A 15,542-nucleotide genomic window follows, 5' to 3' on the forward strand; every position below is an offset into this window, starting at 1 on the left:
TAATAAACCAAGAGTCTAAATTCGCAGAGAGCAGAATGTTAAAAATGTGATTGTTTACTTCATTTTCTAATACATCCCTTTCCCAGGTCACACTGACTTTTTGCTTTGTGAATTATCTTTGTTATCCAACTATGTCTGACTTTGGACCTTCCCAAAGTTAACATTTATTTTTTATTGTTTTTATTGAGCTATACATTTTTCTCCACTCCCCTCTTTTCGTCCCCCCTCCCCTTCTGCCCTCTCCCATGACCCCCCATGCTCTCAATTTACTCAGGAGATCTTGTCTTTTTCTCCTTCCTATGTAGATGTGTGTCTCTCTTAGGGTCCTCTGTGGTGTCTAGGTTCTCTACAGTTAACTTCTGATGACGGTTTGAATTCACTTTATTCTTACTACCTCTGGAAATGGCTTTCCAAAGAACCACTCACTATTCCTTCATTAAGATTTTCATTTAACTTAAAAGTTGTCTTATGGCTGGGCGGTGGTGGCGCACGCCTTTAATCCCAGCACTTGGGAGGCAGACGCAAGCGGATCTCTGTGAGTTCGAGACCAGCCTGATCTACAAGAGCTAGTTCCAAGACAGGCTCCAAAACCACAGAGAAACCCTGTCTTGAAAAAGAAAAAAAAAAAGTTGTCTTATAAGTAACATATATATTATTTTGCATCTATATAAAACTATGTTTGACAGAATCTTGTAATAGTACAATGAGGTTTCAAACAGTAAACTTGCCATAAATGCTGTAATTTGCAGTTCCCTGCTTATTAACGGGCATTAAGAACATTACTGTTTGCTGACACTCCTGCTGTTCCATCAGCCTTACAAAGTGCTGCCTCTCTTCCCGCTCTCTCATCTTCCCTGTGCTTCAGCACCCTCTCTGCACTCTACAGTTCACACTGCGTACTCTCCAGAGTAAGTCCTCAACAGCCAAACACTCTTGATGCTCCAGAGTTAATGTCAGTATGTGAGTATTTCAAACAGAAACTCTTACAAAAATAACACAGTTAATGCTGCTTACCTAAGAAGCTGTTGGATGAGTTGAACTAGAGGCAAACACTGCTTGCCAGACGATTCATAGATCCCAGTATTAATTAGGTCTTTATCCAGAGGAGTCCTATTTCTATGGAACGTTGAGGCATTGGCTTCTTGTTCATCAATTTCTTTTTCCTTCTGTGCTTCTTTTTTGGCTTCTATATCCTAAAATTTATAAAGTGCACACTGGTGAGCGGCGACCTCATGAGCAACACAGCAGCCCCAGCTTCAGACGCTGATGAACACGACTGACACCTGCCTACGTGTCCAGAAAACCCACCTCTTACTTGCTACGGTTTTAAATATATTATTCTCCTGAGGCACCGCCTGTTCATCAGTCTGGTGCTTCAGTCACTATAAAGTGAATGCAATACTTCTTTCTGTTTGTTTGTTTTAATGTGTGTGAGGGTTTTGCCTGCATGTGTGTCTGGGCAGTATGTGTGCTGAGTGACAGCAGTGGCCAGCAGATAGCATCAGATGCGCTAGAACTTGAGTCAAATGAGTGCTAGGAATCAAACTGAGGTCCTCTGGAGGAGCAGCAGCCAGGACTCTTACTGCCCAGTCATCTCTCCAGCCCGAGTCACTGAAACCTTTGCTACCAGGTCTAACAGATACCGAGTGTGAGCTGACTCATACAGCACAGTCTGTCTATTTCAAGGTCAGGAAAAAGCTGCTACTCGCACACAGCTGGTGCAAATGTGAGGGCAATTTCCTCTCTGGGGAAAATGAGCGCATATGCAGCCTAGAACTCAACAGATGCTACCCCAAAGCGTTGAGTGACTGGGAAAAATACAGTCTCAAAGGATTAGCACTTACTTTCTCACCCGATCCTTACTGAACTTAATGATGCAAATGACCACAGTGCACTTAAAACCAGAAACAACCAAATATCCTTCAATAGGAAATGAAATAAACAGGGTTACCACCATTCAAAGGAGTGCTTTTCAATAATAAAAACTATGACATAATTCTCAATAATAAAAACAAAGTAGTAGCACAATAATGTGGATGAAAGAAGAGGCACCAGCACCTGCCATCTAATTCCACTTCTGTGACACTCCAACCTGGAGGCAGAGGAGCAGGATCGCACAGGGACATGCGGTCTTCCTGGTTAAATGGTGACCCATGTGATGGCAGTATCTATCACATCTCTGAAGCGCACACTTAGGATGGGATCATTTTATCACAAATAATACTTCAATCACTTTTACATTAGTAAAACCAAAAAGTTTACATTTTAAAACTTTATATGTAACTAAAAGCTTTGAATCTGGGATTCTTCAATGATTATGGTCATGATTTCTCCATATGCACAAGTATACAGTTTTCAACCTCACCTCCACATCAGTGAAATACTCATCAGCGCCTATGCACGCCTAGCGCCATACCTGGATTTCTGCAGTAATGGCTGCATTTAAAGCAGACTCTAACCCTCCGTCTGCCATCAAGCTGCCAACTAAAAGATCGATCATGAATCGACGGCCTGGACTTCTGCTCACTTCATTGCCTGAAACTGAACAAAGAAGGTTTTGGTTTTGTTTACTTTGCTGTTTGTTTTTGCCAAACTGAGTAAGTGCCATCTCCTCTCTGTTAAGTCTCCACTCCTGGGACAAATGGCTGGGGTGCCTATTTAATACATCAAAGAGATTCTGCCCCTATCTCTTACAGGGTCCTCCTGTCTTACCTACCCCCCACCCCCTACTCTGAACACTGCAGGCCAGGAGGCTGGGCTGCTCTTCCCTAAATAATCTGACCATTCTGGTTACCTTTGGCTCCCTGGCTGATGAACCTGGTTCCCCTCCATCCCTGTCCTTTCCCACCCCACCCCCATATCCTCACAGGGCTCAGGGTCCTGTCTGCTCAGGACTCCAGGGTGAGTCTGCCTCTGGCTGTGCTCTCCCACAGCCTACAATGAGCCTTCTCCTCCATCTCACCCAGGAGCAGCCGTGTCCTGTCCTCTCCTCTCCATTTCTTTCTGACACTCACTGCCCAACTCTGCCCCTCACGAGAGCTCACCTGTGCAGGGTAACAGCGCTGAGAGTGCCCTGGCCCTCTCCTCAGCTGTGGGCAGCAGCACAGACCAGCCACTCTGCAGCACAGCCTGGGCAGCGGACTGCACGGTGCTCAGAACCCTGGCACTGCTGGTCAGGGTCACCACAGTCTGCTTCAGGCTGTTCAGGAGCACACTGCCCAGACCTAAACCAAGGAATTCCGGGTCAACCTGGTGACTAATGGCAGCATGCAACTATAAAAAGGAAAAAAATAGTATTTAGAACACCCAAAAATAAATTTATTTTTCCAAACTCTAATAAAAGGCTGAATAAAACTTAATATGAAATGTTATTTTATAAACAAAATTAACTCTCGGTGAAAGTTAAATATCCCTTATCCAAAATGCTTAGGTGTTTCAGATTTTGAAATATTTTCACATATGAGGCCCCTTAAGAGAAATTCATTTATGCTTCATATACACGTTATCCATGTAGCCTGGATGCAACTTTATACATTAATTTATACATTAATATTTTTCACAGGAAGCAGGTGGCACACGCTGAATTTCCCACTCACAGCACCATGCAGCACTGAAAACATTTAAAGCTGTGACTGTTTCAAGTTTTAGATCTGCAGATTAGGAAGGCTGAGTCTTGTCTGTTTTTTAATTACATTTAAAAAATTGAAGTACATCACCTGGGAAATCTCATTGTAAGATGGCACAGCTCTTAAAGGCTAGGCTCACAACCAAAAACCACTTCTTTTTTTTTTAATATTTATTTATTTATTATGTATACAATATTCTGTCTGTGTGTATGTCTGCAGGCCAGAAGGGGGAACCAGATATCATTACAGATGGTTGTGAGCCACCATGTGGTTGCTGGGAATTGAACTCAGGACCTTTGGAAGAGCAGGCAATGCTCTTAACCACTGAGCTATCTCTCCAGCCCCAAAAACCACTTCTGACCCAGCTTTGCATACGAAACTGCAGAGTGGAAGATCAGCACAAAGGACGAAATGTAGAAGCAGCAACCACCAAGGCAACCCCCAACAATCTGCACCCAACAGAGAAATGCCTGTGGCTAAGGGTAGTTTAAAACTAGACAGCCAAACTATAGAACATAAGGGAAGTCCTAAGGGTGCCAAAAGTTCTGGTTTCAAAAGACAGGGACCTTCCAATGAACAGAGTGCTCCCCCAAGCTCCTCACAACCGCCCGCTAAACCTGAGCTATCCCTAGAAGTCTGCCAAAATGAGCACCTGAACCTGCTACCGCCTTTAAAGCCCTACAACACAACAGAGGCAAATACAAAACTGTCTTCTAAGGTCTCTTTGCCAGCTTAAACCAAAGAGAGCCATTGTTAAACACTTGCTGATGGTGACCTCACTAGCAAAATGAACAAGGCATTTTATCTGCAACAAACTAACATGAGGGAAAATCTTTGTCAAAGAAAAGCATGCCCCAAGACAGGGTAGCAACTGAAACAAGGAAAGGAAAGCGAGAGGCGTATGTAAAGTCTTCTCCAGTGACTGTGCAGCAAATAAGCGCACTTCCCAGCAACCCTATGGACCAGAATTCAGTCCCTAGAACCTACATGGTAGGAGGAGAACAGACTTTCCCCAAGTTACCCTCTGACCTACACATGGATACACAAATAAGTAAGTGTAAATTAAAGTGTTTTGTCAAGGTTGGGGCTGGAACCATTGCTCAGCAGTTAAGAGCAGTTAGTTACAAAGGACAGTTTCATTTCCCAGCTCCCACATCGCAGGTTCCAGTGACCTGTAATTCCAACTCCAAGGAATCTGATGCCCTCTTCTGGACTACATGAACACCCCCCCCCACACACACACAAATATACATAAACACAAGTAATAAAAATAAACCTTAAAAAAATAAGGAACAGAAGCCAGAAGACAAAAATATTGTGACTAAAGCAAAGGCTTCAAAACAGAACAAATTCTAGAAATGGAAAAAGCTACAAGAACTAAACTCTTAAGATGGAGTCATGCAGAGCCAGGCAAGCTCACTTGTTCCCCTTCTGCCCTAAGTAATACTCATACTTTTTTGTTTGTATACACAGCAGCTCAGCTGCACTGGCACTGGGGAAATGTATTTGAGTCTGCATCTTGTAAAAATACTCCAAGTAAATAATGGTTAAATAAATGGGTAATTCAAAAACAGGGTCTATTGAGCTCAGGGAACAATTTCTGAACTGAAGAACTAAGTAAACCACTTAGAACAAGAAGATTAAGAGACGAACAGCAAAAGAGACAAAGACATTTAAAACTAGCAAAGAAGTCATGATGATAGGCAGGACAACAGAAGGAAGTCCAACAATCTATTAGGCATTCTCTAGTGGAGCAGATTAAAAGGAGAGAGCAATTTCAAATGTAATGAAACCACAAAATCTCAGGCAAAGTAACATCCATAACCTCCAGCTACATCGAGAAAACCTCCACCTGGACAGAACAGCTGGGCAGCTACCAAAGAGAAACACATGTTAGCTACAAAGATCAGGTGCAGCAATGGAAGACTTCCCGTCCAAACTGGGACCTCTTTTCAGCAGAACGTTCTCTAGGTGCCAATGAAAATGGAGATGTCCTGGGGCCAGGGCCCTGCTCTGTAGCAAAGCACTTGCCTAGAATGTGTGATGCCCTAGGTTTTCTGTCTGAGATGGGGGTGGGGTGCTTTAACTTAAAAAGCTGAACCTTAATAAATTATCTTCAAAAACTAAAGTAGGGCGGGGAGAAGGCAGAAATCCTTAATAAATAAATAAACAATAAAAAGAAACAAAAAAACAAAAACTAAAGTAGGCAAACTTTTTTTTCAGACTTTCCATCTCTCATGCCCTAAAGGGCAGAGAAAAAACAAAGCAACAACAACAACAAAAACTTTATGAAGAAGGAATCTGAGGAAAGGAGCTGAACCTAGAAGACAGCATATAAGCAATGATGAGAGAGTCAGCTGGGTGTTGGGGGAAACAAAAGAGTACATTTTGAGTATGGCCTCTTTAATAAGCTATTAGAGGAAAGGTAGAAAATAATTACAGTGTATCACCTACCCTAGCATACTTTGTTACTGTTTTAGAATGCATAAAATCAGACCACTTCCTAAAGTTAGCATTCTCATGCATATACATTCACACACACAAACACATATATACATAATTTAAAAACAAAAAAATTTCAAAATCAGACTGTATCCTACAATGTAATTGAAAAATGCCCTCTTTAACCAAGCAGTGGTGGCACACGCCTTTAATCCCAGCACTAGGGAGGCAGAGGCAGGCAGATCTCTGTGAGTCTGCGGCCAGCCTGCTCTCCAAGAACTAGTTCCAGGACTCCCTAACTCACTCACCCAAGTAACAGCCACCAACATCCCTAAGAAACTGCCCAGGGCAGTACAAGTTCTACATACCATTCTCGGTCACGGCCAGGGTTTGAGCATCCCAACTCCTACACACAACATCGATGACCTTTAGTCTTTTAAGTCCAGCCACTAGCATTGGAATGGCCTCATCTTCACTGGAGCCTTGAGAGAGATACAACTGTCATTCTCCATCCCTCTCAGCAGAAGCAACCTCCCTCTACCCCATGGCTGTGCTCATGTACAGCAGACATACCATGGCCCAGGCGGCCATAGTTCCCACGGCCCCAGGTGTACAGCTCCCCCTCAGCAGTGATGGCTGCGCTGTAAGTACTCCCACACGCTATGTGCACCACATGCTTCCCAGCCTGCTTTCCTGAGAAAGCCGAGATCACCTTGGGCTCCTCCAGGGGCCTGTGGGAAGGAAGGTGAGAAATGACATTGTAGGCATTTCTTAAGGGTTGAAAAGCAAATAGGTGATCAGAGCATGAGGCTCTTTTGCCTTTCTATCTCAAACACAGAACATCACCACCTCCTAAGCTGGATCCAGCAACAGTATCTGTTGAAGACTCACAGAATGAACTATAGCAGCTCTAATCCTAATGTCTCCAACCACAGTTCATCATCAGCAAAGCAATAAACTGTTGACACACCCAACAACATGGCTATACTGTAAATATGACTGAAAGTGAAGGTCCAGACTCAGGTCTAGAAAAGACAAAACAATCGGAACAGAGAGCAAGGCAAATGTTGGCAGGGGCTAGAGTAGGAAATCAGGGAGTAACTGCAAAGATACCAAGACAAGCCTGGGACCAACAGTAACACCTTCTCTCTTGACTGTGGTGGTGGATACACTGCATGGATTTGTCAAAACTTACCCAAAAGTCAATCTGGTATGTGTGCATGTATGCATGCATGCATGTGTATTCGTGTGTGTGTGTGTGTGTGTGTGTGTGTGTGAGAGAGAGAGAGAGAGAGGGGGGGGGGGATGTAGACAGAAAGAAGTGAGCAAATCTTACTAATAAAGTAAAATTTTTTGATTTTACAGATTAAAAAGCTTGAGAAAATAAGGATAGCAAAATTTTCAGAATTAAAAATAAAATCTAATTAACAAAACTTCTCATGTTTATAACCTACATTATGCATCCTATGATAAACAACACTTTTTTTTTTTTTTTTTTTTTTTTTGGTTTTTCGAGATAGGGTTTCTCTGTGGTTTTGGAGCCTGTCCTGGAACTAGCTCTTGTAGACCAGGCTGGTCTCGAACTCACAGAGATCCGCCTGCCTCTGCCTCCCGAGTGCTGGGATTAAAGGCGTGCGCCACCACCGACTTAAACAACACTTTTAAAGACATGCTTTGCTCACTTTGTGACTGCATACAAGAATGGGCACGGCTGGAGAAAGCCAATCACTACTGAGTACAGCCCTTTCTTCTTCAGCTCAAGCTGAAACTCTTCCCACAGTTTTCTCTGATTCCTGCCTTTTGCAATGATCATTTTTTCCTTCCCTGAAATCCTAGACCAAGGGAAGTTATTCATTCTAATCTCAGGTAATCCTAATTTCCTTAGGAAATACATCAATAGTAGTATATTATAAATACCTCCAAGGAAACAGCTGTCCTTGGTACCTCTGTCGTCCCAGGCCAATCCCGCCATACAGTCTGCAAACAACAGCCCTTCCAAACTCCTTTTTCACTAGTTTTGCCTCATTTTTCCTCAATAACTTACACTGTACCTCTGGGATCATTTCTGAACCCTAAAATAACATGCCACACATATCCCTACTTTTCTTGAACACTGACATTCTTCCCAGAGAATATTCTAGGTAGTGATGTTTCCACTTCTGCCCCCACAGTATTAATAAGTCAGAGACCTTCCAGTCTCTCCTCCTCCGACTCATAGACAGTCAGGGTTGAGATGTTTCTAACTTGACCTGCCTGCTCCCCCTCATACTCTGACCTCATGAAGCAAGCTTGCCCCAGAGACAGGACAGCTACCGAGTGTAAAGATCTCCCCAACAGGCTCCACCTGTAACAGCACCATACAAAATCTGCGGGAATTGCCAGATCTCTCAATTTTTAGCCCTAAGCATTTACAATATCTATTTTTGTTCTACTTCTATTCTTCCATGGTAACTGAAAGCTTCCGCCCAGGAAGGTGAAATTGGTCTCTAAGAACATGTCATGGTTCTGCAGGTCCTACCAGCGGGAGACATGGCCCAGTGTGAATAACATGGCAATGTGGGGTTTCTTTAATTTAGAAAACAAGATGGAGGGTACAGTTGCTAGTCACTACTAAAGCTGGCAAAGAGAGCACCCTCATTTGTGGCAATTCCCATGGAGTCAGTCATCAAGAATGGAAACATGCCAGGAAGTGGCCTACGCCTTTGATTTCAGCACTCGGGAGACAGAGGCAGAGGCAAGTAGATCTCTGAGTTCAAGGCCTGCCTGGTCTACACAGTCAGTTCCAGGACGGCCAGAGCTACATAACGAGACCCTGTTCTGAAGTAAAAGAAAAAGAAAAGAAAGAAAATGGACACATCGTGTTATGTCTCCCCCCTTATCCTAGACAGCAGAGGGAAATCACTCCTGACATTTTCCATTCCATTGTGAATATGGATCCCCAGTGAGTATGGCAGTTTCTAAAACGGCTGTACGTACACAGTGTCTCCATGGCCCAGCCTTCCGCCATCCCCACAGCCCCACGAGTACACCTCCCCTGTGGCAGCCAAAGCCAGATAGTGGTGACCATCAGAATGGGTAGCAATTTTCACAATGTTTCTGGAGGCAAGCCCCTGGACCAGTTGTGGAGCCTAGAAAGGTAAAAATCAGAAAGAACAGGAGTCAATCTTGGTCACGGGCAATGTGAACAGAGCAACTCTCCCCATTCACACTCCACCTGACAGACTGGGACCCTCTAGAGCTCCGAGTGGTAAGAACTCTCCACGTGGTCCATGGATGGCAAGTGCTGCTGTGAGAACGGACACACAGCTCACGGACTTCCCTTAAACGAGAGCACCCATGTCCAAGGGCACCATCAGAACCTCATCAGAACCCGTTCTTATTCTGTCGGCTGCCTCACACATGAGCACTGGTTTACAAAGCAACTGTGTTAACAATGGAATTACTGGGTGGCATTCTTGATCCCTGTTAACGCCCACCACAACTGGAACCATCTAACACGACTATGACTATAATGTACAATGCACAGACACCTGCAACCGGGACCACGACACCATGTGGCATCTACAGCGGGCCCAGCACTGAAGGAGGCATGCATCACACCACACTCAGCACCTACCAGCATGTCATTGTTGTAAGCCTGTGTGTACACACGGCCATTTCGGGACAGGATCAAGAAACGCTTTTCCGCACAGGCCACCTGCATTACCCCCAGACTGGCAAGGCCTTCACACTGGATTGGACCAATCACATTGGCATAGTATTTCCATCCTATTAACCCCCAACCTATGACCTCTTGCAATGATCCCTGAAAAAAAAAGAACACATATAAATGTTTCTTAGAGTAAGAGAATATGCAGGACTAATATTGAGATACTACGAAAGTGAAAAACAAAAAAGTAAATAGACCGATTAAAAACATCAAAATAACTCAGAATATCTCATATTAGCACAGCTAAATGGTAAGCTCCCAGTTTTGTTTATATTTCATTTCAAAAGTTCCATTCAAAAGCTGGACTTTCAACGTATTTTTCAATGATCAAACTATATCAGGTTATGTCTGTGTCAAAACAGGCAGAAAATCAAAACCCCAGGCATAAAGCTGGAAGCAAATGCCTTTACTGGTAGGGGTGAGAGAATGACGCTACCTAGGAACGGCCTGAAGAGAAGGAGCCCACGCTGAGTCACCTCACCATGTACTGCCAAGACACATATGCATGCATACTCAGGATAAACAGGAACACGCAACAGAATCAGCTGCCACAGTAGCATTTGGATAGCAAAATTCTGTCACTAACTCAGGAGTCCATTTTAAGGGGACTTATTAAGAAAAAGATCCATTGCCAGGCATGGTAGCACATGCATCCCTCACAGCATGCCAGAGACAAGGATAAACATGCTCTGTGAATCCAAGGCCAGCCTGGTAAACATGTCGAGTTCCGGGTCAGCCAGGGCTACACAGTGAGATGCTGTCTCAAAATAACAGTAATAACAATAGGAGGAACTGGAGGAAGAGGAAAGAGAATGAAGATGGATAGAGCTCAACATACAACGTATTTATAAAAACAGTCTTTAAAAATTAAGAAACCGTTTCTATTTACCAATACAGAAAGAATCCAGTCTATTTACTTGGTGAGAAGAAAAGCCAAAGAAAAAAATGATGAGGAAGCTAAAGAATCACGTAGCATGCAACCACTGATGCGTTCATTCCAGAGAAAGTGAAAAGTTGCAGACCCGGATAGCAAAGTGAGATCAAGCAGTGGGATGCTGGGCACATGGAAGTCAGGGGAAGAAACAAAATGCACTGCCACACACCATCCGGACTCGAACATGTGGTTGTGCTTCATAGTATGTTCTGTTGTCTTGGTTTTCGGTTGGTTTGATTTGGGTTTTTTGTTTTTTCAAGACAGGATATCTCTGTATTGCCCTGGCTGTCTTGGAATTTGCTATGTAGACCAGGTATGTCTCAAATTCAGAAATCCACCTGCCTCTGCCTCCTGAATGCTGGGATTAAAGGTGTGTGCCGCTGCCGCCACCACCCAGCTTATGCAACTTTTTATTATTTTGGGTTATTTTTTTGTTTGTTTTTTTCCTTTTAATGAGCTCTTGTTTGTATTCCAAATAAAAAGCTAAAGAAACTTAGATTGAAAGCCAGGATTACTCTGTATAATCTTGACAAGAATGATGTCATCCCAAATATTTGTTTTCTCCAGGATACAAAAAGTGGAACATTGTGATGGGCAGACACACGCCAAATTCTTGTCACACAGGCTGATCACTACCACCATTACCATTATTTAGACATTTTACATAAAATATGACTGCAATGTTATTACATTATAACCAGCACTATACACTAAGCACTTCGGTGATAGCATATGTGGTCAGAGTGAGCAGGGCCATGGGTTTGATTCCCAGCACTGAAATAAAAGAAGATCTCTGGCACTTCCCTCTCGATGGCAGGAAGCTTGTTGTCATCTCAAGGGCCCCTAATTCGGGCACGAGGCCCTGTGTACTTGTAGGAATGGATAAAATCCTGGATGAGCATGCTATTAGCATGAGCACAGTCATGTCAAGGACCCAAATGCCTCAGATTCATGAGAATAAAAATGCCTTCCGAGGTCAGACTCAGGAAAATGGAAAAGCCTCCCCCAACCACAGAATCACTGTTGACAGTTATACTGGCTGGTTTTGTGTGTCAACTTGACACAAGCTAGAGACATCAGAGGAAGGCGCCTCAGTTGAGAAAATGCTTCCTTGAGATCCAATTGCAAGGCATTTTTTCTTATTTAAAGAGCAACGGGGAGGGCCCAGCCCATGGTGGGTGATGCTATCGCTGGGCTGGTGGTCCTGGGTTCTATAAGAAGGTAGACTGAGGAAACCATGGGAGGCAAACCAGTAAGCAGCATCCTCCATGGCCTCTGCATCAGCTCCTGCCTCAGCAATCCTGGTCTGTTAGAGTTCCTGTCCTAACTTCCTTCAGTGATGAGCAGCGCGTTGATGTGTGAGTGGAATGAACCCTGTCCTCCCCAATTTGCTTTTTGGTTGTGGTGTTTCACAGCAGCAATGGAAACCCTAACTAAGACAACAAGGCCAGCAGAAAGCATTCCCTGTAGCTTCCTCCTTCCTCCCAGATGGTTCCAGCTGGAGATTGCTCCCCTGCAGAGAACTCCCACTAAGAATACTTAACCTCTCCTCCTACAAAATCGAGCCCAGTTTCAGGGCTGTAAGTGCCCTCCATCTAAGTAAGCACGGCTCACTTGGTCCAAGCATTTTTGAATGTTTTTCTGTCTTCTTCATTTTTGTAAGCCCTAGTACTTCATTGCCCACTCAGAGCACTGACCAACACTTTGAACTATAGACAGATTTAAACATTCCAACCACCATTAGCAGAAAAATCAAATTTCAGCTGGGTGCTTGTAGCCACACCCTTAATCCCAGCCTTGGGAGGCAGAGCAGGCAGATCTCTGTGAGGTCAAGGCCAGCCTGGTCTACATATTGAGTTCCAAGACATCCAGGGCTACACAGAGAAACTCTGTCTTGGAAAAAAAAAAGAAAGGAAGGAAAGGAGGGAGGGAGGGAGGGAGGGAGGGAGGGAGGGAGGGAGGGAGGGAGGGAGGGAGGGAGGGAGGGAAGGAAAGAAGTAACCAACGAACAAATCTGGCACATACACAGAATGAAAATCAACAAGAGCTCCTAATCCTACCGCATGCAAAGAACACTAAACTGGTTATGGCTCAGTGTTTGTGATGGTTAGTGTTAATTATCAACCTGGCAGAATCCGGAATGGCCTGGGAGGAAAGCCTCTTGCCGTGCCTGGAGGGGATCATCTGGGTAAGAGCTGTGGGAAGCCTCACCGTAACTGTGGGCAGTGGACTATACATGGAAACAGCAAGCTGAGCACTGGTCAGCATTCACTGCTCTGGCTCACGGGCGGCGACTGCAATGGGACCAGCTGCTCGAGCTCCTGCTGCCGTGCACACTCCAATCGTGAGCTAGAATAACCCACCCTTTCTCCTTTAGGTTGCTTGTGACAGATTTTTTGTTTGTTTGTTTCTTTACTCACACAACAAAAAAAGAAACTAAGACAGTGGTAAAGAACTTAAGGTCAAGTCATCTTCATTTCACAAGAAGAAGCCCTGCCCTCGCACACACACACCTTATGAGAGGTGGGAGAGCTGCACAGAGGAGGCATACAGGGTGTAGCCAGCCGGTCTAAACGGGCCATGACAACAACTGCAGTTTGCCGTAAATCAATGGCAAGTTCATTGTCTTGTGGAAGAGGAAGGTACTCAGGAAGCTCTCATTGGGGCTCAGAGGGCCAGACAAAAGCTAGATTAAGAGAAAAACATACTCAGGAACAGAGGAAGAAAAATACCACCATCAACCTCTAATCACGCTTTTGGTATTTAGTTATGAATTTCCAATACAGCTTATATTTTAGCCATCAAACTACAATGCTGGTCATACAGCTACACTAAACATTTACACCCTTCTATACCTGGCATATAAAGACACACAGTACTGACTTTACAATCTATGTACTTTTTATACCACACATGTGTAGACACCACATGGACTGTTTATCAAGCCAAACTACCCTATCGGAACACTGCCCTCAAACCCTAACAAGAGTACTGAGAAAACAACTCTGTCCTCAGCACTGAAGACCTGAGTTCAATTCCCAGGACCCATGTAGAAATATCGAACATGGTGCTATGCACTTGTAATCCCTGAGCAAGGAAAGTTAAGAGAGGTTCACTGGCCAGTCTGAACTACCTGGGGAATTCTAGGCAAGTGAGAAACCCTGTCTCAAAAAAAATAAGGTGGGTGACTCCTGAGGAACAAAACCCCAAACTGACATCTGGTATCCATACAAAGTGAAGATGGAGACAGACACACACAACCACACAGACACATACATGCTTTTTTAAAGTATTGGGACACAGAGCAAGCTCGCTGAACCATAACACAGTACTTCAACATGCCTTTGGAAACTAAAAACAAAACACAACAAAACCCCTCATTTTGATATAAATATTGCCCACGTTAGAGAGAGATTTTGCTTAACTTTTCTAGAGCTTTGAGCATGTTAGAAGTACTCTAAGAGTCTTCAACAATCCTCACTCTACCCATTTGAAACACGAAGCTGCCTGGGCTAACATTAAATCTTTGATCCTCCTGCCTCAGCCTCCCAAGTAGCTAGGATTACAGGTCTTTACTACCTGGCCTGGCTGTCTAGTCTACTAAAGCCTTGTTTTATTTACAATTAACATCATATTTCTAATTCTTGCAAAAACAAAGTCTTATTATCACCTAAGATTGGTCACATGTAAATTGGGCCAAAGTGATAACAGAACAGCTCACTTTACAGAAAAGATAAAGGCTCAACATGTATTTGTAAAGAGCACAGTCCTCGGGTATTTGTTTACATAACACAAAACAGCCCAACACCGCATCTAAAATTCACTTCCCAAAATATTCAAGCAGCTGCTGGGAACACACAGAGATCGCCTCAGCTGACTCAGCAGAGAAGCCTGTAAGTCAGCATGGCAGGCAGTAGGCAGAAACCTGAAAGGCCAATGGATCCATGCCAAACCATATTTCTCTTCACAAGTACAAATCCGAAAGCCTTCTTTATATACTACCTTGTGAATACGGTGCATCTGATCTCCTATACCTGCCTCACCTCACCTGCTGCTATCACCAGTAAGCAAACAGACCTGAAAGGCATCTATTCCCATACAACTAGTTCTTCAATACAGACAGAATAAGAAAGGGCCACCTAAACACAAACCCCAGGTGACACTCACGTGCATATCCCCTTCTGCATGTGGCATGTCCTTACTGCAGATGATGCTCTGAAACCTCTGCAGCAGTGGCAGAAGAGGGGCACTGGTGCCTTGGGCAGACCGCTCATTGTCAGTTTCCTGTGCCCCACTGTCCTACAGCTGAAGCAACAACAGGATGGCAGACAACATCTGGCTGAAAAGGAAGGATATTTACTCTCTAAAAAAGTTACTGCTTGTCATACCACATCAAAACTAAACATATAATTAGAATTATAGGAGGACAATGATATGAGAAGATGATAAAATAATATCATGGAAATAATTCTTGGCAGTTAAATCACTGAGTCAATGCCAAGAATTTAGCAAAAGACATTTGCCATCTATTGATATGAAAATAGCTAAGACATTTGAGTAGTGCTTTCTACATGAAACTTCAAGAATCTTAAATCAATAAATGAAGAAAACCTATTTCAGAAAGATGAAATAAACAGTTGTTTAGGGGAAACATCTTACAAAGGAGTCCTAGATGACTAGATAGAGTAGCTTAAAAAGAAATAAAGATAGCAGAGCAGAATAGCAGAATAAACATGGGGCCCTGGCATGAAGGTCTAGCTATAGAACACCACAATTTGCTATAGCCACAAATAAGTGGAATTCACATCACAGCAGGTGTCTAGACACACAA

At 43.7% G+C, this 15,542-nt stretch overlaps 1 protein-coding gene across 1 annotated transcript in view; it reads right to left on the reverse strand.

Annotated features, from left to right (window-relative positions):
• LOC130865093 (E3 ubiquitin-protein ligase HERC2-like) overlaps positions 1-15,542 on the reverse strand; it is a 136,155-nt gene that overhangs the window by 96,923 nt on the left and 23,690 nt on the right. Inside the window, 10 exon segments of the mRNA XM_057755970.1 lie at positions 1,015-1,193; positions 2,417-2,541; positions 3,045-3,224; positions 6,437-6,550; positions 6,642-6,799; positions 9,045-9,196; positions 9,685-9,873; positions 13,225-13,358; positions 13,361-13,397; positions 14,879-15,050. Coding sequence (XP_057611953.1) covers positions 1,015-1,193; positions 2,417-2,541; positions 3,045-3,224; positions 6,437-6,550; positions 6,642-6,799; positions 9,045-9,196; positions 9,685-9,873; positions 13,225-13,358; positions 13,361-13,397; positions 14,879-15,050 — 1,440 coding nt within the window.

Source organism: Chionomys nivalis, chromosome 23, assembly GCF_950005125.1.
Source record: "Chionomys nivalis chromosome 23, mChiNiv1.1, whole genome shotgun sequence".
NCBI classification, from domain to species: domain Eukaryota; kingdom Metazoa; phylum Chordata; class Mammalia; order Rodentia; family Cricetidae; genus Chionomys; species Chionomys nivalis.